The sequence below is a fragment of the Charadrius vociferus genome, unplaced genomic scaffold (genome assembly GCF_000708025.1).
Source record: "Charadrius vociferus isolate BGI_N301 unplaced genomic scaffold, ASM70802v2 scaffold263, whole genome shotgun sequence".
NCBI classification, from domain to species: domain Eukaryota; kingdom Metazoa; phylum Chordata; class Aves; order Charadriiformes; family Charadriidae; genus Charadrius; species Charadrius vociferus.
In genome coordinates this window covers 2252517-2275311 of record NW_009647769.1, presented here as the reverse complement: position 1 = coordinate 2275311, position 22795 = coordinate 2252517, and the positions used below count along the sequence as shown (strand labels likewise).

At 41.9% G+C, this 22795-nt stretch overlaps 1 protein-coding gene across 1 annotated transcript; it reads left to right on the top strand.

The window, feature by feature from the left end:
- Window positions 1-468: 468 nt before the first annotated feature.
- SETDB2 (SET domain, bifurcated 2) lies at window positions 469-20195 on the top strand. The gene is made up of 14 exons (XM_009882374.1): window positions 469-484; window positions 1302-1361; window positions 3733-3855; window positions 6705-6764; window positions 7562-7664; window positions 8343-8909; window positions 10449-10568; window positions 11772-11941; window positions 12362-12590; window positions 14549-14633; window positions 15680-15788; window positions 16525-16856; window positions 18028-18116; window positions 20078-20195. The coding sequence occupies exons 1-14, from the start codon at window positions 469-471 to the stop codon at window positions 20193-20195; spliced, it is 2181 nt and encodes a 726-aa protein (XP_009880676.1).
- The last annotated feature ends 2600 nt before the right edge of the window (window positions 20196-22795 follow it).

Genomic DNA, 22795 nt, shown 5'->3' with positions numbered 1-22795 from the left:
GGCCCGTCATCCGGCGTGGGGTATCGGCCCGGCCTCCTCCGCGGTCCTCAAACCCCCGAAGGGACGGAGGGGGGGAATGTCTGGGGTGACCCCCGCGCCTCAGCGCGGCGGCCTGTCTTTCGGTCGGCGCCATGCGACGTTAATCCGTGTCTCTCCTTCATGCCCGCATGAGCTGAGGAGCCGTTGGCCGGAGGAGAGTGGAAGGTGCTGGGGAGAGGCCACGAGTGTCCCAGGGCGGCCCCTGACCAGAGTCTTTTCCCCCAGGAGAGGTTGTCCCTCACCACAGACCGGGTCACCCCATGTCAGCCGTTGGCCCCCAGCCTGACAGGTGTCCCGGCTGCTGTCTGCGGGCCCCTTGCCCGGTCGGGGATCAGCAAGATCAACCCACCGGTCTCCTACCTGAGCTGGGCTCGGTGCTGGCGATATCCCCAAAGCGTGTAACAGCCTTCTGTGCAGCCACCCTAGAAGATGGAAGAGAAAAAAAGTAAGCCTTAAAAAACCAAACAAAGCCAAAAACATGTTTTGAGCAGTCATTAGGCAGATCTTGTGAGAAACTTTTTTAGGAATCAACAGTCTTCACTTAACCTCTTTTTCCAGTCAACCAAATGAAACTTCTGTGCCAGAATGAATGGATTTCTTTTTTTTTTTTTTTTTCAGTTGTAGCATAGAAAAGATTAAGTAGCTAACATATATAGGTAAGGTATCTTTTATGTTTTCTGTGTCGTTAGTGGTGATACTCAGAAATGTAGTATCTTCAATGTGGTCGAAGAATGTTGCCTTACTTCTCCTTAGTGTTGTTACAATGGAGATACCTTGCTTTGTCTTTGCATGTGTTGAGAAACAAACTCAGTAATGTCTTTACCTAAAAAAGCCTTCATTTTTTCCTAAATAAAGTAGTTTCTTTGCAGTACTGCTGTACTGACAGCATTAATTAAAAAAAAAAAAAAGATGAAAATGGGAGCTAATAGAAGTGAGAATTATGTAGGCTCAACTGAATATCCTAGAAAGTATTGGTCATCTCATGAGAGCTTCACACTTGAAAGATAATAAGTGACCTATGTAAAAAAAAAAAATTCCTCACACAGCTTGTTTCATTTGCGTGTTCTTCAGCTAGGTCTTGACAAGATGTGGGATAACTGAAAGTGGGATGACTATTGCACTATAACACTTTCTCACACAGTGCTCCCACTGATACCTGCTGTAGTATTTACTTGTATAAATTTTGAAAAACTAAGTAGCTACAACCATTTTAATTTCTCACCTGATCTCTTACGTACTTGTCCATTCTGCACCTCTTGCAGCGCTGTGTGACTGCTTTGAAGTGGAGAACCTTACCAGTTCCAGGGAGGAGACGATGGAAGGTAATATTTGGATTTATGGAGGGAAAGGGGAAAGTAGAATCTATTTGGCACCACTTCCGGTGTGAGAATGATAACCAGCAGACCATAGTTTTGCCTTCTGTGGAGTATGTGTAAGATGTTAGTCAGCAGCACTAAAGGTCCTTTATAGGAAATACGCACCCAAGTATTTTTTCTGGTAGCTGGCATGAGTGGCTCTGGCCTTGGTTGATTGTTTCTTGTTCTAACATCGTTCCCCTACATAATGCTGAAAAAAGAGATATATCGCCACAGGGATCCTATAGAGGGAAAAGAAAATCCCTGCAGAGGTAGTGGCCTTAGCCAGTTTTAGAACTATTGCCACCAGATGCCAGTCCACACCCTGAGTCATCAGCTGGTGAGATCATTTTAAATGCTGGCAAGGTAGATGCATCCTGTGTCTGTTCATTCCCTGTCCTGGCTGGCATTGACAACAGCAGCATTAACACTGGAGGGGAGATTAGTGATGTGAACATCTGTCTTTTTTGAAATGAAAATGATACTATGCACTTCATATGCAATCTTTTCTTCGCCATGCAAAACCAAGTTTTTGCTGCTAGAGTTTCAGGGCACTCCAGCATGGGAGTTGGGGAAGCATTTCCAAGGTGAGTGAGTGGTTTGAGCACTAGATGTAGTAGTGTATGGTTTATTTCCTTTTGGCCTACACAAGATTATCACTGATGATGCAGAAATGAAAAACTGTGTTCTGTCACCCATCTTCTGAAGTAATCTATCCACCAGTGCTATCCAGACTTAGTAAATGTATTGAAATACCTGAAAACAGATAAGAAATAAGGACAGCAGTTTTAAATCTGCAGTGGTGGAACTTCTTACTAGAATTTCTGAATGTGTATTTTTAAACACAGATATGAAATATATTTATTTCTCAGTATTTAAAATTTGTGATTACTGTCATGCACATCAAAAGGAGGATGAGAATGGCACAGGGCAGATGAAGTCTCTTGGAGCAGTAGCGTAGGTTTCCAGAAGCTGTTGTGGGCATTTTTTGTAATAGGACTTTGACCTTTTCACTTCTTTTTTTTTTTTTAAATTTCTGTGAATATAAAAAGCCCATGAAATGATGTTGAGAGTTAGAAGGTAATCAGATGTTTTACAAGATAAAGTTTTACAAGATAACTATCATGGTCTTAGCTGCTGGTAACATCATCTGGGGTTGCAGTGACAAAAGATTGTTACTTTCTTCACTGCTGTCATGATGCTTTTGAGAGCAACCATAGACTCTGTACTGCCGTGGCATTACTTACCTTCTGGTGTCTTGGACAACAGAAGTAATTTTCTGCTAAGTCAAAAATTAAGGAAATGCTTTTTAATAGCCTTACAAGAATGCAGCATTTCATGACCACTGGGGAGGTGTCACACTAGCACATTTGCCAACTGAGATTTGCTGTCTGAAAGTGGAATGTAAACCTAGTATGGTGGCAGTGGACTCTACCTCTAGAAATGGAGTAGGAAAACAGATTTACTTATTCTTTTGTGCTTGATCGTTGAAGAAGAGAAACATTAGCCATGAGAGAGAGCCTGTTCTCTTTTCTGGCATTGTCTTTCGACACACTGAACCATATTCCCTTTTCAGAGTCCTTGTCAAGGATGCACTGCTAATGTTTTAACAGGATCTTTCATGAATGGGCTTAGTATCTCAAAAGTACATACACTTAGAAGAGAAGCTCGGAGCCAGTAGGTTAAAAAACACTTCTTTAAACAAAATGTTCTTTATAAATATTTCTAATGGAGGAAGGAGGCATTATATAAGGGGTGTATTAACTATTGCAACTGATAACACTTGGTGAACAGAATTTATCAAACTGCTTTTATCTGAAAGTATCTTGAACATTTTCCCTAGAAAACATATGCAAAATATTGATGGGACAGGATAGTCCCCCTGTGTAGCTAAGGGAGGTTATAGCTATAAAAAAATTTCCAAATGTATTTTGTTTAATAATATGTTTGGTTCATTCAGTTGAAAATATTCTCCTGTGTCACTTCTATGAGTTTCAGTGGTGATTAATTTATAGTGGGACTAATTTGCTGGTGTTTGGAGGAAGGCTTTCACAACACCCTTTGTAGACATGCGTGAAAAGTTACTTGAAGGAACATCACAGACCATCAGAAGCCACTCCAGTTTGTCACTTGACTTCTGTTTCACTTTCATTATTAGGTTTAGGAATAGACTTCTGAAAGTTTAAACCTACAAAAGAACACAGCTGTCCTGACTAGTTTTTCAGAAGTGCCTCCCAATCAAATGAGTGGGAGTCTTTGGAAAGTCCACTAGGAGCTACCTGTGTTTTTAGACTTCTTGGGAGCTGTACAGACTCGTAAATGGAAATTTACATTTCAGGTGATTTGAAGACATTTTGGACTCAATTGGGAGGTAGAAGAGTGGACGTCATATTTGAGCAGGTGCAAAATGTGCTGCTGTTGCTGAAGCAAAAGATCAAGAATGGAACTGCCACAAACCAAGGTTTGAAATCGTTGTAAAGGTTAAGCTGGACTGCAGGGGAGCTGTGGCCTGTTTTATGTAGGGCTGTGTGCTCTCTGTCACAACTCATATCTCTGAATTTAAATTACTTAGTAGTTGGCGTTTTTAAGCACTTTTCATAGAATCACAGAATGGTTTAGGTTGGAAGGGACCTTGAAGATCATTGAGTTCCAACCCCCCTGCCATGGGCAGGGACCCCTCCCACTAGCCCAGGTTGCTCAAAGCCCCATCCAGCCTGGCCTAAAACCCCTCCAGGGATGGGGCCTCAACAACTTCTCTGGGCAACCTGTTCCAGTGCCTTACCACCCTTAAAGTGAAAAATTTCCTCCTAATATTTAATCTAAACCTACCCTCTTCCAGTTTAAAGCCATCCCCCTCGTCCTATCACTGCATGTCCTTGTAAAAAGTCCTTCCCAGCTCTCCTGGAGGCCCCCTTTAGGTCCTGGAAGGCCGCAATAAGGTCTCCCTGGACCCTACTCTTCTCCAGGCTGAACAGCCCCATCTCTCCCAGCCTGTCCTCCCTGGAGGAGTCATCCCACCACGTTTCCGTGATGCCAATAAGATTGTAGCCTTGGAGGCGTTCACATGTCTCTAGATCCTCCTGTTTGTTCCCCATGCTACGTGCATTTGCATAGAGGCACTTCGGCCGTCTTTGTGCTGCTCTCCAGGCAGCATTCCTTTGCCGTGTGTTAACGGTGTCTCCCTATTGGCTGCTGTTACCCCCGGAGCTTCTGGCTCATCTACATAAGACTACATAAATGTGCTGCAGTGTAGCCAGCACATCTTGGAGCAAAGGGCTGGAGGCCCTCGCTAGCAGCCCGTACCTCTTTCCTTGGTGCATCATGCCTTGGCTTGTCACAGGCAAGCCTGATAATACCCTCTTCCCCTGTCAAGTCTAGTTTAAAGCCCTGTCAATGAGCCCCACTAACTCCTGCAAAAAGACCCTTCTCCCCCTTTGAGTGAGACAATCCCCATCTGCTGCCAGCAGATGGCTATTCCATTGTCAAAAAAAACATAGGCTATTCCATTGTCAAAAAAAACAAAATTGTGGCAGTGACACCAGCCATGGAGCCACATATTAACAGACTGAGCTCGGCTGTTTCTTTCAATGTCATTGCCGCCAACTGGAAGTAGGGAAGAAAAAATAACCTGTGCTCCGGATTCACGTACTAGCTGTCCCAAGGCCCTGATGTCTTTTTTAATCATCCTCACACTCCAATTTGCACTTTCGTCACTCCCCACATGGAACAGAAGCAGCGGGTAGTAGTCCAAGGGCCGCACCAGGCTAGGGAATCTCTTTGTGATGTCCCTGGCCCGTACCCCAGGGAGGCAGAAGACTTCCCTAAGAGTGGGGTCTGCCCTACATATCGGATCCTCTGTCCCCCTCAGAGCTGAGTCACCCACAACTATAACCCACCTTTTCTTCCTTGTAGAGTTAGTCTTAATATGGTGAGTAGGCCTTTCTGGTCCTGGCAACTCCTCTGATGTACTTGGACCGTCAGCCTCGTTGTCCTTTGGCTGGTCTCCCATGCCGAGGGCCTCATACGTGTTGTACAGATATATTTAAAAATATACCTGCTTTTTAAAAACAGCTAATCATTTCAGGTGCATTTTGCCTGTATACTTTTTTCAAACAATGTGTGGCTCTTAAGCACAAGGAATTGAAATGTTTGTTCTTGAGAAGTAATGACATATCTGCAGTGCCTTGTGTTTTGTTTACCATCAGAAGGTTTAGCCTTTCAAGCTGATCTCAGTGAACTGAATGGTTTTGGGGTGGGATTATAATCATATATGTATTAGTTCATATCAGAGACAGCATTATAACTTGAAACATCAGTAGAAAAATGTGACAGCAATACATTTAAGATTGTTCCTGATTTTCAGGGAAATAAGTTTCCTTTATCTGCATCAAAATCAGAAATTTGATAAGATTGGAGCAGTACACAGGTTTCTTTTTACTAGTTTATTTAATTCGTAAAAATGATTTTTTTTTTTATTAAGTCACCCATGTAAATCTAATCTATGGATCTTATCACTTTTTTTGTGCAAGAAAATGTACAGTAGTGTAAGACACTTTTAAACCAGTATAGCAACACACTCTGCATTGTAATGTTTGCTCTAAATTGGTAGCACTTTTGTGTACTTGAGCTCCCTTACCTTGATTTTTATGACAAAATATTACAGCAGTGCATAAATCAAAGTTGAAGTTGAATACCCAGATGACACAATGAATCTGTGACATAGTTAAACTTAAATTTTTGTACGCTTTGTTCTGTAAAGATTTCAAACTAAGATATTAACATGGATTTTCCTGACATTTGTCTGCTGCCTTGTAATATTTATGGCATGGGGTAAGAGGTTGAGACAGAACTGGTCTCTTCTTTGTGTTCTTACTATCTGAACACCATTTCCACCAATTTAGGAGTAGAATTAATTTGGTCTGCCAAGATCCAGCCCTTCTTAGCAATACGATGACGAGTCTGATGACAAAGCAAAGAGAGAAACTTAGACTAAATTGTGTTTAAGTATATTACTGCCACTAGAGGCTACTGGTTTGTGTGTGTTTGCAAACATTCCAGCAGCTTTCCAAAGGCGTGCTGATTCACAGCTACTAATATGAGCTGTTATTTTACTGTAATTCATAGATGTGTCTATTAAGGACTGTGGTGCAAAATGTTTCCAATAGTATGAGTCTTGCAATGCTCTAGATGAGCATAGTGAGGAAACAAGTGTCTCTGGAGGACTTACACCTTGTTTTCCCTATTATCATTGTCCCTATTATCATTACTTAAATTACACTTCATATCTGTTTTGTTTTGTTTTTTGTATAGAATACTGGCAGGCTTGGACACTGGTGAATGAAGCTAATTTAGGTGATCTCTTGACAAATGGTATGTGCATCTCAATCATATTTATTTAGTATGTGGATTTACTTTGTCTTGTTTTACTCACCAGGAGCTTATTTGCCTTTGTTGAAATCAATAAAATAGATCTGAGAAGCCTGTTAGCATTGCAAGGGAAAAAATGTAGTTAGTAGTTTCCTCAGGTATTGGACTGTGGACTCTCACCTGGGTTTGTACTTCTGTGGTTTGTGTGTGTGTGTGTGTGTGTATGGTTTGTACCAAGTGAAGAGAGTTTGAACGAGTAAGCCCTGATGAATCCAAGCTGGCTGCAAGCAGAGTCATCTTGTGCATGGCTCCGCTAGTTGTAATACCCTGGCATCCTTTTACCTCAAATAAAGAAGAGAGGTCTGTATGTGTGTCATATGCATGTTGTCTCCATGCACTTCGAAAGCTACATGGAAGATTTTAATGTACAAATCACCTGGTGGTCTGTGAAAAGGGGTGAATCTTCATGATGGACTTCTGCCTCGAATTTGTCAATGTACACCTAAGTTTCCCCCCTTTGGGGAAAGGGAAGGAGAGAGAGGGAGGGAGAGGAGGAACAGGACAGAAAGTGTGAGTGTGTCAGCTAGTCGCTTACTTGCATGCCTATATGCAAACACATGACTTTTGTATAAGTTATAAAAAGCAGGCAGTAGGGCACTTGCCCTTTGTTAGCTGCTCTTTGTTAGCTGCAGTTCATAGCAATGTATTTTGGCAATTTTCTCTTTAGTAACTAAAGTAAGTTCAATTATAAATTGAAATGTGGATTGCTGAAGGTTTTGCTTGCATTCAATTTTTTTCAGTAAGTGATGTGTTTGATGGAGACGGCATACAGGAAACCAAGCCCAAATTGCAGCACCTGCTTACAGATGACAACACTGCAGAGTCTGTAGAAGCTTCTCACAGGTCAGTGTATTTAATAGTTTATTCCAGTTCCTTATTTGACATATCCTTTAGTGCATTTGAGAGAGATTTTCATCTCTGCCTTGTATTTCTAAATTTAATGTTTTAAACCCAGTTTTGAATCCTGCCAGTTTTCGGAGCAAAAATATTTTTAACTTGACCTACAAGGAAAACCTGAGGTTTTGAGTAGACTTGTCTGATTTGACATGTGAGAATGTTGCAGAATTAGGTTGCGAATAAAGAACTATAAGTATTACCAGGATTATCAGGGTTAGGACTTACCAATTTTTATGTTGAGTTCTCAGGCTTTCACAAACTGTACAGATTGTCAGACACGTGACTTAGTCTGTATTTAGCCTCAGGTACTGATTTGGAAAATAGGGGATATTGTTCCTTTCTTCTTTGTTTTTAATGTCCTTTCTGTGTTTAATATGTAAGTTCCTTCTGGGAAAGAGCCATTGCCTTTTTGGGGTTTTTTTAATGCCACTGAATATGTCTTCCTATGATGTTAGGACAGTAACACAATGCAAGCAGTGATTCGGTGAAACTCCTGGCCTTCTAGCAATGGGTTTTTAGTTTCCTTTACTAATAATATTGAACCACTAAAAAAACCTGAGTGTTTTACTGGTTGTCTAAGATGCTGCTCTTTTCCCTTTTTTTTTTTTCTTTTGTTCCAAATAGCAAAAAGGAGGAAATGGAAAAAACAGGTTCAGGGATTAAAGAAGCATCTCGTAAAATTCAAGAATTACCTTTAAACCTGCAGTATCAGAACCACAAGTGCTCTAGTGCTTGTCTTGCCAACAGAGCAGCAGACTCCTTCAAGGGTGAAAATCCTCTTAAGATACCAATCCTGTTTCACTTTGAAAGACGCCATGCAAAAGCAGACTGCCTTTCGAAATCACTGGATGTGAACTATAAAGCTCCTTGTGGTCGAAGTTTGAGAAGCTTTCAAGATGTGCAAAATTATTTGTTTGAAACAGAATGCAATTTCTTATTTGTTGATCACTTCTCTTTCAACACATATGTACTGTTGGGCAGGAACACCGTAAATCCCGAACCCCTTGTATTTGATTTTGATATTAGCAATGGAGCCGAGTCTGTTCCCATTTCCTTCTGTAATGATCTTGACCGCGCAAGATTACCTTATTTCAAATACCGGAGGGCATCATGGCCGCGTGGCTATTATCTCAACAATTTCTCCAGCACGTTTGTTGATTCATGTGACTGTACAGATGGCTGCATTGATAGGTAGGTAGAAAAATCTAATCCCAGACAAGTGATGCATGATACCTCAATAGTAGGGTGGTGGTGTAAGTGTGAAGGCTTGCAGTACCAAACAGTGCCAAATAACGAAGGACCAACGCTGCTGGAATATCTGTGGAAGTTGTCTTGTGCCATGCTTTGTGCTGACTGACACCACTGTGTCTTTATCTTCTCCAGAACTTGGGTGCTCCTACCCGTCCAGCCTCTGTTGTAGGGAAGGAAGCAATCAACAGGTGCATTATCGCGTTCCTTTCCCTTTCTTCCCAAATTGGCAGTGCTCCTCCAGGTGAAGCTGGCAGGCACATCTCTCGGCTTTGGAAAAGGAGTGGGGAAGGGAGAGTCTTGTGCCAGGAAGGCTTGTTTTCCTGGCAGGCAGGGAAGGATCCTGCATGACAACTTCTGCTGCAGCTCCTGCTGTAGGATGGTATCCTAGAGATGGGATAGGACAGCCTGGAGAGATCACATCATTTGGAACTTAGAAGGTTACTGAGGGCAGAGGAGGAAACACAACCTCTACATCCCATCCTTCCCCTTGTCTAAACAGAAACGATGAAACCCTGCAGTCACAGGACAGTTTTATGTTCTGAGCAGTTCAAATGGTGTTGCTCATTGCTGTCTTTTTCTAAAGTCCAGTAGCTCTGGCTACATGTTACTCTGTTGACCGCCAGTTGACATATGTGAGTTTGGTGATAATTTTGTCCACTTTCTTGAAGGATGTTTGTCTCTGACCTGATCTCTGCCTACAGGTGTTATTTGATGTTGAATCCATTTTGTATTATTGATAGCTGGAGCAGTCGCATGTGCTTGTATGCAGTATAATTGCCCATGACCCAACAAAACCTTGAAATCACAGCCTAGTATAATGAAGCTTCAGTAATTAAAGTTACTTATTTTCAGCTGAGTGGTGGGGAACAGCAAGCACATAGCGTGCTGCTGCTTTGCACTGAACTCCCCCAACAGTTGAGATGCTTTTGATGTGTGGTTTTGGGGTTCAGGATTTGGTCCACTGCTGTTTTCACAAACACTGTGGGTCTTTGGAGTTGTCATAACATAAGATGGTAAAGGCCAGCATTATTGCTTGAGTTCTCTACTCTGTAGTGTGAAATTCTTCACTTCCTGGGGGCTAGCGTGGGACAACGATAGTGAAGTAGTGGCTAACAGACTGAGATGCTGTGCCAGAACAGGTGATTTTAATTCCTTCATTCAAACTATTTGGGAGTGTCCTGTTTATAATAAATTTCTGACCTACTTGAGCTGTTGGTGTGTGCCTTTTACAGAGCTTGGTGGAAGAATGGGGTTGGGGTGGAGAGAACTTGATTATTGTAAAGCACGCGTAACCAGGCAAGAGAAAAGGAGAAGGGTAGGGTGCCTGAAATGGCCTTATGGAGTAAAAGTGAGGGTGGGAGGAATACAGGTGTGTATAAAACTGTGTGTGCATAGTCAAGTACATTTTAAATCATCTAGATTTATGTTGGATTTATGCTACCCAAATACATTCTGAGATGTTTCACTGTTATCTTCTAGGTCAAAATGCGCATGCCTACAGCTAACTGCGAGAGGCTGTAGTAAAATTTCTCTGTCTCCAAGTAGTAAAACATGCCATGGATACAGTTACAAAAGACTGGAGGGACCTGTTCCTAGTGGGTAAGAAAGACAGAACTACTAACTGTTAATTTGTTTATATACTCTTATTTTACTCCTGTAGTTGTAAGTACTACAGGACTAAAATAACTGCTGTTTCTGGATTACTGAAACCTTCCATTTTTGTCTCAATTTTACTGACAGATCAGGATGTGACTTGAGTAATAGGAGGGGAAGAAACACTTTTGTACTGCCAATACTACAATTTTCATAGCCTAGTTCAAGATCCCAGAAGAGTGTAAAGAGTAACAAACATAGTGTTAACTGGTTCAAGAGCTCAAGCCATATCTAGCCCATGTGCTGGTTCGTTTAGGCATGTCAAGGGGGGAAGGGAGAGGGGAAGGAAACCTGCCACAAAGGAAGGAGGTCTGTTACAAGACTATCACAGCGTATATCAACCAAAGAAGTGGGAAGCAGTAGCCACCCTTGGGTTTTGCCCTGTATCTTGTGCACCCATTTGCTCTGTAGGACCAGAGTCTTAAGGAAATATCAGCCAGCTGCTGTTGCCAGACTTAGTTATGTGTGACTCTTCCAAGAGTATCCAAAGCCATCCCAGTGCTGCAAGTGTTCACCTTTTCTCTTGTTCAGCTCCTGTGGATTAATAGGTAGCCTGGGGAAGGTGCCAGTAACCTCAGATGTTTAGGAGAGGAGTTGTGTAAGGTAGCTTTCTGCAATAGCCGAGGGCTGAACTCACAGGCTTAAGGGGGCCCTTTCAGTCCTTTGTACTGTGTGATGTTAGTTTATGGTTGGCATGCAAAATTAAAGCTGCCAGTGAACCCAGAAACAAATGCAAAAAAAGCACAATTGTGAATTCTTTTAGAAATATTTTGTTAAATCCTAAAACTCATGACAGCTACACTGCCATCCAGGCAGACAGGTTGTCTTTGCTAATATCTGTTCCAGCATAGAATCAGGTGCTTCATAGGGATTTCTGCTTCTGTGTGGTTTACTCCAATAAAATAAAAAGGTAACATTTATTTTTCATGTCTACTTATATCAAAATCTGGCTGACAGACTCTTAAAATTCATGAATTGGCAATCGAGAAAGTCATGAGCATCAGAGCACTGCTGCACAATCAATTTTAGCCAGTCTTTATCTTTTCAGTCAACTGCCTTATTAATGTTCAGGAGGGAAATTAATAATAGCAACTTTGTTTTGGCAATGCATTCTTTTATATTGTGTTTTGTTTTGCTTCCTCTTGACAGAATTTATGAGTGCAGTGTGTTGTGCAGGTGTGATAAGATGATGTGTCAAAACAGAGTTGTACAGCATGGCATTCAAGTCAGGTTGCAAGTGTTCAACACGGAGAAGAAAGGCTGGGGTGTCCGCTGCCTAGATGATATCGACAAGGGGACATTTGTTTGTACTTACTCAGGTAACAGAAGGTGACCTGTGGAAGATGTATAGCATAATTCTCCCTCTCTTGTGACCTGTGCCCTGGAATTTTTTTGAGAATCAAACAGGGAAATGTGGGGTTGGAAGAGAAGTGAGTCAATATAATCTTAACTTGCAAGATGATCAAACAGAAGAACCTTGAAGAACTCTGCAATACAATGGTGCCAGACAAACAATCAAAGCATTCTGGAGCGAAGACTATCTCAGACTGTTGATTTTTCCATTGCAGACGTGTGCATCTTGTGCCAGGGCTAGTTTTCCTTCAGTGTACGTGCATTCATATTTTGCTTTCCCAAATAATGTTCTTGTATTTTTTTAATGTAAGTTTGAGCTGCAGTAGTGAGTGTGACCCATCTTGGCAAACAAACAATTTAAAAGAAAAATATTCTTTTTCTTCCAGGCAGATTAATGAGCAGAGCTGAAGCTCGAGTATTGGGGGATGCTGGTCAAAAACTGAAAGAGAAGAGTCCTGTGAATGACAGAGGCCATGGCTTTTTTTTCAAAAAAAGAAAATTTGACACTGATTGTTTAGACTCTGTGACTGAACTAGTGCAGGCTGGCAAAAATGACATTCTTGAGAAGCGGGAATCTTTGCCTCAGGCTGTGGATAATGAAAATAAATCAACCCTGTAAGTTTACTGAAACAAACATAAACATAACAAAACTAATATTCTGCTATTCTAGAAAGTCTTTTGTAAAACTTAGAGAAGAACTTAATGTCCTCAGCTGAGGGTGAGGGCTTTTTTCTTTCCCAACTTTTTTATTAGTTCCTGATTATTTCTTCTAGTGGGACAGAATTTTTCCTCTATATTGATTTTACTTACCTAGTGTATCACTTGGCCTTTTCCAGAAATCCAGTTCATCTTCTGGGTGTACTTGAGCTGTACAGGCATTAATCATTACGCTAATTTGAAAGAATTAATAAAAGATACTTGAGATAAAGATACTTGATGACAATGAAGGTTTTGATAACAAATTAACCACTAACTGTCCTGTCCTTTGCTCCCAGTCTTTGAACCTCATGTTCTTTGTAACCTTTCCTGCTAGGAGTCTGAGAACACATCGCTTTTGCAGTGAATTATACAAAAGTTCTGGTCCTGTTTTCATTTTACTGTCAGGATCTCATAGCCTATCAGGATTCATAAAATAAAATTGCTGCAAAATAACCATGTGGCTTTGCCAATAGCATGCTGTAGTCTTTTCAGAAGGAACTTGGGAGCTTGTTTTCTTAAACTTTCTTCCTTGCTCTGTCACACTGCTCTGTAAACACTTTCTTTCTACTGCTCATAAATGATTGCAAATTCTTGCTCATTTCGTAGTAAAAGATTATTGTGGATCTTTGAGAAGAACCATGAAATTGCAAATAGAAACTCTTTAAAATACCTGCCAATATATTCTCATTTGCATTTCAGTATCTTGGAAACCTGATGAACTATTCATTTTCTAAATTACATAATTCAACCAGCAATCAACTGGATTTTACTTCTACTATGTGCTTTCACTAAAAATTCCAGGGAATCACAGATTTAAAGTAGCATTTACTGTACTTCTGCCTTAAATCCCATAAATTTCCTTTCCTGAGAATAAAAATGTTTCATATATGGGCTGTGTAAAAAAATATGACAGACAAAAAACCTTTGTTATTCTGCCTCTTAAGAAATGACAATCCAGCTGATCTGAGAGGACATCAGTGTGCTAAGCCTGATGTGTCATTCACCCCAACAAATTGCCTTTATAAGGACAAACAATGTAATCATGTAATAATATCGTATGTTCTTGTGGCTACTGCACTTTCTGAGTTTACAAAGGGGTTTAAATCTTAAGAAAGCCTTAAAGCGTAGCATTTGTTGCCATTATCAGTAAAACCATGATGGGTTTTGTGGCAAGAAAACACATAAAGGTTGTAAGTTTTCTTGAATAAGAGCCGTTACTTATTACTAGATGTACAGATATTAAGATTAGTTTTGAAACTGGTGTTTTCTACTGCACAGTGAACATAATCCAAATGAATGCAGTTTTTGATGTTGTAAAGGTATATGCCAGATATTGCTTCCCATGCTTCCTCAATCTTCTCCTGATGTGAAGGCGTGAGGTTCTTCTGTGGGAGAGTATTTTTTGTATCTGCTGTATATTGACTTTCTCCCCCCCTCTCTCTCTCTCTGTCCTCCCTGTCTATCCTTTGTCCCTGCAACATCTTTTCTTGTTTGAAAGCTACACTGTCAAAACTTTTGAAAGTGGTAGCAGAAAAAAGGCAAAACTCTGTAGGTACTCTATTTTGAAATGATCTGATATAATAATAGTAAAACAGCAGAGAATTTGCTTCTCAGCAGGAGAACTGGGAAAGGATGCTGATCTCTCAAAAAAAAAAGTATGAACAACTGTTTTTTTTCCAAATACTGTTGAGAACCTAACCTAGGTCCTCAATTCTTAAAGGCAAAATAGTCACAGAGCCTGGGTTGAGGCCAGACTGCAGGTTCTGGTGTAGTCTGCTCTTTATGAACTAGAGACTGTTAGAGAAATGTGTGTTGCGAGAGTCATTTCTGGGTCTCTTTGTGTTTTAAAATTTCCTTTTGACCTTTCTGTACAGAGTTCATCCAAAGAATTTAAGTATTGCAACGGCGAAAAGTCCTAGAACCAGAATAGCTGTTTTTCATAATGACCAGCTGAAAATGGTAATAATAATAAGAGGCTTTAATAAATTAATTTTGCACTGTGCTGAATATGTATATGTTAATTTTGACCTTTTCATCTTGTATTTTAAATAGTGCTAGTGATCTTTCTTCATGAGATTGTGTCACACTGTGAGCTGAGCTGGCATGCTGGAAGCTATATCCCATCTCTTCTCTGTTACCAGTCCTTCAAGATGTTCCCTGAGACCAGCACTAACTAGTCTCACAGCCTTCCCTTCTCCACCCTTCGCTTACACTCCAGCCTTGAGAGTCTTAAGAAATCATTCTCCCCTTCCATCCCCTGTTGTAACTATCTGCAGGGTTAGGGGACCATTGTGATAATATTTTTGTGATGTCTCCCCAAAGAATGACATAGCAGGGAGAGAAGAGAAGAAAATCTCAAGAGTTGGATGCAGTTTTCTCATGCAGTAGCACAGTTGGGAAAATTTTATCTGACCTGGGTGTGAAGTGTTGCCTGCAAATACTTGCAGAAGAGGGAAACTGGGGTAAACTTACTTTGTAGGTTTCATTGGTTTCATTGCACTTAAGAAATGCATGTAGGATTTTCATGCTAACGTTTGGCAGTGCTGTCTATTCTGGAGTTCCCATAACTAATGGCCTTTTTGTGGTGGGAGAGAAGAAATCTTGCCGCTTCTGTTCATTTTATTGAAACCATGTAAAAAGCATGTTTGGGCTTTGGTTCAGCAACTTGCACATATGTGTTTAAATTCTGGTGAAATTGTTGGGACTTAAGCATGCACTTAAATGTTTTGTTGAGTGGGAAGCTCCTTCCAGGTTATTCTGAAGGATAATTTGAAATAAGGATAATAACCTTCCAGGTTATTCTGAAGGATAATTTGAAATTAGGATAAGTGTTGCATTGCCAGAAATGTATGAACTTTTGAAACTCAGCCATGGCTATGCATTACAGTAGGTTTGAAACTTCAACCCTACAGTCCTAAAAGCCACTTGCTATCCTGTGTTGACCCAGAGTTGCATACAGCAACAATACATCACAGCCTTTTCATTATCTTTTATTCTGTTTAAAGGAAATTGATACACTGGTGCACAGTGCCAGCTCAGATGAAGATAATAGTTCTCAGATTCATCAGTCAAGCAAAACAAAACTAACCAGTGGAACAAAGAAAAGAAAAGAAAGTAGGTTTGCAGAGCTATAAATACTGCACTCTTAGTACCCTTCTGCCCCATCAGGTGATAGACTTAGAATGTAGAACATGATCTTTGGATGTGGGCATGCCTGTTCCCAGAGTAGAATGATGCTGCCCGCATAATGCATAGGCTGTCTCTAAGAGAGCTCAGTGGTACAGAAATTATTGTTGCCTTGCATAATGCAGTGCGTTAACTGGTATGGGGCAAGCTTTTGCCTGCAAAGTTGATCCTGGCATATATCGAACAGTCCTGACAGCAGCTGCTCAAATACAGTGCAATTGTGGGAAAGTCGGTCTTGCAAATCATATTGTGTCACACCTGATACATGTGCCAGTCAACAAAACTGGAACAGGATATAATGTGGGGGTGGGAGGACCTCAGGCTGGAGAACCAGTGTTAAACTGATGCTATTTGCATGTGCATCTTGTTTCTGTCTTAATTACAGTTTGTGATTCTCTCAGTGGGATTTTAGAAGAAGGGAGAGACTAGGTCACTCACAGGAGACTTGAGCAAGTGCTTTAGGCACCGCAGCAGGAAACAGTCGTTTGTGGGAGGACTGGTGAGAGGCATGGAAAAGGGCAGTTGTGTTATACACTTGTAAATAACAAGGAAGATGTGTACATTTTGGAGAATGAAGGGTGGGTGAATAAGAGTTCGGGGCTAAACAAGGGAAAGGCTTTGGCGTTTAACTGGCATTGAAAACAACTTGTGTGTCTATTGACAGAATCCACTCAGCAGCAGAAGGAAGAACATCCGATGGAAGTGGGACAGACTGAGTCTGCTGATGTGGACAGTGCAGAATGCAAAAGAAAGACTCCGTCTCTGCAAGGTGTTGATTGTGGCAGCTCAGGTGTGCTGGATGACAGGTGTGTCGTGACACCATCCAAAAATGTAGCACTAAAAGCTGACTGCAAAGAGGAGAATCACAGGAAGTCAAAACGAGGCACATCTTGTGAGGATGCTGATGGTGACAGGATGCTTCTGAAGAATGCTAATGAAGAAAATACTTATGTACTGGATGCCACCAAAGAAGGAAATGTGGGTCGTTTTCTTAACGTAAGTAAAAAGTTGCAAGTGTTCTCTTAGTTGTCTTAGCTTAAATAAATAATGATGTGTTTGCATAAACTAGAAAGCTCTTGCACATAAACCATATATGTGATAGGTGCATGACAAGGCAGGCTCTGTGGTGCTCCCTGCGCTCTGAAGTGACAGAACAGCAGGTTGGGTCACACCGGCTGTTAGTGCCTCCATACTAGCTGTAGTTTTTGGCACCGCTAGTTTCCTGAGTGAAATATTCCCCAGTAATGAGTGATGACTTTCTCCTGAATTTTTGAACAGCCTTTTGTGGGGGTCCAGAAAGCAAATAGCATGTTTTGTTGAACCACAAGCCTTCTCCCAGCTTCATTTTTTGTTCCCCAACCACTGTAAATTCTAGCTTGTGCTGATTTAGAATAAGGGTTGTAATATTGTAGGAAATTTCTCTACTGTTCAATCATAGATTCAGAAAGTGGTCTATCATACTGTGTATGTATCTGCTAAATAAGTCTCTCAATTTTGACTTGCCAAGAAATAGTAGTGAATTACCGAGTACCTCCAGCTAAGGAGAGTGTTTCATAGACACATCCGCAAGTACTCTGCAAGTAACTTAGTTCTCTTCATTGGCACGAATATGTGTCTTAACAGCAAAATCCATGCATGTTTAAGCTGTTCTTCATTGCAGAGGTAATATGGTGTTAGGTTTCAGCAAGCTGTACTACTAATCTTTTCTTCTGCATCCATGACCATACACATGTTCCTATGTGCATCTGAATAACCTTTCACATCTCATAGCTCTTTGCCAACATATGCAATCATTTAATCTACTGCTCGCTCCCTAGCACTGCTTCTCTGGCTGACAGCGAGATACATCTGTCCCATGTTGATTATTTGTGGTGCATCCTGAATCAAAGATGAATTCTCACCATAGATTTCTGGAGCACAGCTTGATAAAAGACCTCGGTTTTCCTAGGCAAAAGTACTTTCATCATATGATGGAAATAATACTTTAAAGAGATATAGTTACTGCAGAAATAAGTGGCAAAGGAATTCAGTAATAGACATTCTGTGTGGGCTGGGGAAGGGAAGGAAGAAACTACCTTTACCAGTGACAGATATCTGACACAAAATAGGTTCTTCAGCCAATGATGAGGTGTTTCACTGTTTCTAATTCAAATATTCTGTTCTACAGCACAGCTGCTGCCCAAATCTCTTTGCACAGAGCGTGTTTGTAGAGACTCACAACAGAAGTTTCCCATGGGTGGCATTCTTCACAAACAGGTGACTTTTTTGAAGTCTAATGCTGTTCATTTAAGGCACTAGGGGAAAAAGCAGTGCTTACTTATTAGGAAATAATTATGGTAAGAGGGGCCAGATGCTTAGATCACAAACCCATAAAATTACCTTCTTATTGGTGACTTCTTATTGTGCACTAAAGACTGAGGAAATACAGCTATTGATTGTCACTAATGAGTTTTTCTTAGTTTTGCACTGAAATGTAAAGCGGGGAAGCTTAATTTTGATGCATCCATTTCAGTGATAATCTTCAGTGTAAAAATAGGTTTAATTCAGCATGGTCATTTTGAAAGCCAAGAATCAGTGATCCCAGTGTTGTCTCTCAAGGAACGGCCAGCAGATCTGAGTCCCATAGGGCAAGGTTGGAGCCTGCAGGGTCTTAAGACTGAGGCACTTTGTGGGCAAAACAAGCTGGCTCCAGGCCTTCTCCTCACAGCTACCAAGGACTTAGTGTATCCCAACATATCCTGGTGAGGTGGTGCTAGGATACTCAGGGGTGAAAACTTTCTCTGAAAGCAAAAGATGTGGGTCTTCCCTTAGTGGATGACAGAAAAGGAGGTACAGAGAGCTGGTGCCAGTGAGACACAAGAAGGTGTCAGCAGGGAAAAGATTAATTGTATGAATGAAGCTAGCTGATACATGTGACAGTGGGAGTACTGGCTGAGAGCTTACAATAGAGAAGAAAGGATTCGTTCCAGACAAACCAACTCCAGGAAGCGCTGATCTTCTGTGGAGCCTTGCAGCTCTGGTCCCCACTGACACAAGTGCTGTGGATTGCGCTGTGAGGAGGGCTTCCAAGAACTGTGAAGACAATGTTTTGAAATATGTCAGAAAAAAGGATTTTGGTTTAGATAGAGTCTTTCTTGCTTAGGTAGTCAGTAAAGAAGTGTGTAGTGGGGACTGAAGACAGTGTAGGAGGTAATAGTGGTCAGCAGAAGACACTTAGGGAAGAAGATTGTTGAAGGAACGTTACCCTGGCTGGCCCTCTTGCTTTCTGGCAATCACCCTTTAACAATTTTTCTACATTGAGGACTGCATCTGGATCATCGAGCTTAATTGTGTAGCTTCCGTGAACTCGCCCAGTCACTTTTTTATTTGTCTTATATTTTTGGCCTCCAGAACATCCTAAGGCAGTAAGTCCCAGGTTGCAAGTATGTGCTGTTTGAAAAGTCCTCATTTGGTTTGTTCTCAGCCTGCTGCCTGGTAATTCACTGGATGTCTCTTATGTTGTATCCAGTGAGAAATATCAGAGAATTGTTCTCTTCTTTGTAATACTCATATTTTATTGTATTTTCCCTGAGTTGTCCCTCAGCATCTTAGTCTCAGGTATCTAATTTGGCATTCATTTGGGGTAATGGATTTCCTACCTTAGAAATTTCTTCTCTTTTGTGTACTGTCAGAGCGGCTAGTTCATGAGGAGCATGTGTTTAATTCTCGGTCTTGGGCTTTGAGCACATAGATAGTGCAATTGCATTAAAATGTAGCTTGTCAGACCAAAGATGATTCATAGTCTTCATCATCAGTGCATCTAGAGATCTGTTCAAACCTCAGTGATGCACTATACATAGTAAAAATAACAAAACTGTGTTCTTATTTAGATGTATTCACTTATGTGTTTTTTACTTTTTTTTTGGTGTGATTTTTGTTTCCCAGAATTTGCCTCAAAGTTAGAGCAAGTTGTTTAGACTCTGACCCTATCACACTGCTTGATAAATTCTTTTCTCCTAGGTGTGCGTATTTGCACTCTCCATAGTTCTGGTAGGCAAAGCAGCGTGTACGCGCCAGAGATGCCTTATATCTCTTGGTTCTCTTGCAACAAGCTGCCTGTGTGATGCTCCCTGCCTGCTACAATTTTGGGGTTTGCATGTGAATCGTTGGCAACAAATTGTAAGCACAGTACTGTTTCACTTCATTCAAACAAATTGACCAAGTGTTTTATTTCTTAGGCATGTGAAAGCTGGAACCGAACTCACGTGGGATTATGGTTATGAAGCTGGAAGCATGCCAGAGGCAGAGATTTCCTGTCAGTGTGGAGTTCAGAAGTGCAGGAAAAAAACCTTATAGGCAAAGCTTTCCTACTGTCAACACCTCAAGTACCTGGAGATTTATATGCTGGAAGGGATTACTACACAGCGAACAATACACTTAAGTCAGTGGTGCTAGCTATATTCAACTAAAATGCCTTTCACCTCATCATCTTTTAAATGTACATTTAAATGTCAGTTTTGTAGTTTACAGTATCCCAGAATGGTCAGGGTTGGAAGAGACCTCTGGAGATCATCTAGTCCAACCCCCCTGCCAGAGCAGGGTCACCTACAGCACGTTGCACAGGAATGCATCCAGCTGGGTCTTGAATGTCTCCAGGGTGGGAGACTCTACCACCTCTCTGGGCAGCCTGTGCCAGTGCTCTGCCACCCTCACAGGAAAGAAGTTCCTCATGTTTATATGGAACTTCCTGTGTTCAAGTTTGTGCCCGTTACCTCTTGTCCTGTCACTGTCCACCACTGGAAAAAGACTGTTACCATCTACCTGGCACCTTCCCTTTAAGTATTTATAAGCATTGATAAGATCCCCCCTCAGCCTTCTTTTCTCTAGACTAAAAAGATGCAAGTTCCTCAGCTTTTCCTCATAACAAAGATGCTCCAGTCCCCTGATCATCTTTGTAGCCCTTTGCTGGACGCTCTCCAGCAGTTCCCTGTCCTTGAACTGGGGAGCCCAGAACCAGACACAATACTCCACATGCAGCCTCACCAGGGCAGAGTAGAGGGGGAGGATAGCCTTCCTCAATGTGCTGGCCTGTGAGGATGATGTGGGAGACAGTGTTGAAAACCTTGCTGAAGTCAAGGTAGACAACATCCACTGCTCTCCCCTCATCCACTCAGCCAGTCACACCATCGTAGAAGGCTATCAGATCAATCAGACATAACTTCCCATTGGTGAATCCATTTTGACTACTTCTGATAACCTTCTTTTCCTCCAGATGCTTTGAGATGACACCCAGAATGAGCTGGTCCATCACCTTTGGAGTTAAGGAATGGTGAGGATGGAGGTGAGGCTGACCAGCCTGTAGTTTCCCAGGTCGTCCTTCTTCCTCTTTTTGAGGACTGCCGTGATATTAGCTTTTCTCCCATCCTCAGGGACCTCTCCTGTTCTCCATGACCTTTCACCTCCATGGAGAGTGGCTCAGCAATGACTTCCACCGATGTACTTGAAGAAACCCTTTATGTTGACCTTGACATCCTTTGCCGGATTTAATTCCAAGGCGGCCTTGGCTTTCTTCGTTTCATCCCTGCATGCTCTGACGGCATTCTTTTACTCTTCCCAAGGGGTCAGTCCCTTCTTCCATATACTGTAACCTTCCTGCTTCCGCTTGAGCTTTTTCGGAAGCTCCCTGCTCAGCCATGCATGTCTCCTGCTTCCCTTGCCTGATTTCTTTCTCTTATGGATGCTCTCTAGAGCCCTCACCCTTGGGATTTGTCCAAGCAGGTTCTTGAAAAGATCAAAGTTAGCCCTCCTGTAGTCTAAGGTTTCGACCCTTCTTGTTGTTCTGTGCATGCTGCATTTAATCCTGAACTCTATTTTCTCATGATCACTGCAGACAAGTCTGCCCCCAACCTTAACGGCCTCCACCAGTCCCTCTTTGTTTGTCAGTCCTAGGTCCAGTAGTACCCCTCTCCTTGTGGGCTCCTCCACCACCTGAGTCAAAAAGTTGTCATCAATGCACTGGAGGAACCTCCTGGACTGTACATGCCCAGCTGTGTGGCCTTCCAAGCAGTTATCAGGGTGATTGAAGTCTCCCATGAGAACCAAGGCCTGTGATTGTGAGGCAATTCTCCCCTGTCTGTAGAAGGCCTCACCAACTTCCCCATCCTGATCAGGTGGCCTGTAACAGACACCCCCAACAGTGTCTCTCATATTAGCCTGCCCCCTGATCCTTACCCACAAGCTCTCAACTTGCTCTTCCTCCACCCCCAGGGAGAGCTCGATACATTCCAGTTGCTCTCTCACATAAAGAGCGACTCCACCACCTCGCCTTGCTGGCCTGTCGTTCCTAAAGAGAACATAGCCCTCCATGACAGTGTTCCAGTCATGTGAGCTATCCCACCATGTCTCAGTAATTGCAATGAGATCATGGACCTGTGACCACACACAGATCTCTAATTCTTGCTTGTTCCCCATGCTGCGTGCATTGTTGTATAAGCATTTCAGAGAGGCAGTTGTGCGTAGTTTTTGCCCTAGAGAGGTGGTGGGCCTTCCAATTCTCAAAAATACTAGCACCCTGCCCCACAAGTGCTGGGATACTACAGTCGGGTGCTTCTCTAGTGAGCCTAGTTACATCCCCATCCCCCTTCCAATCTAGTTTAAAGCTCTCTCAATGAGCCCTGCTAACTCTAGTCCTAGAACACTTTTCCACCTGCAAGATAGGCTTTTCCCACCTGTTAGCAGCAGGCCTGGTGCTCTGTAAATCAAGCCATGAATTACAGAATTATAACTTTGTCATAAGAACAGGCATCAAACTTTTCCTAGATGATTTCTGTACTCCTAGTCTTCCACTTCCTTTTCATTTGCAAACAAAGTTCACAGTGCACTGAAAGAACTCGTGTTTCTGTGCCATCTACAGCAGAGACATGACTGATGCAGAGCAGTGGTTAGTTAATGTTTTC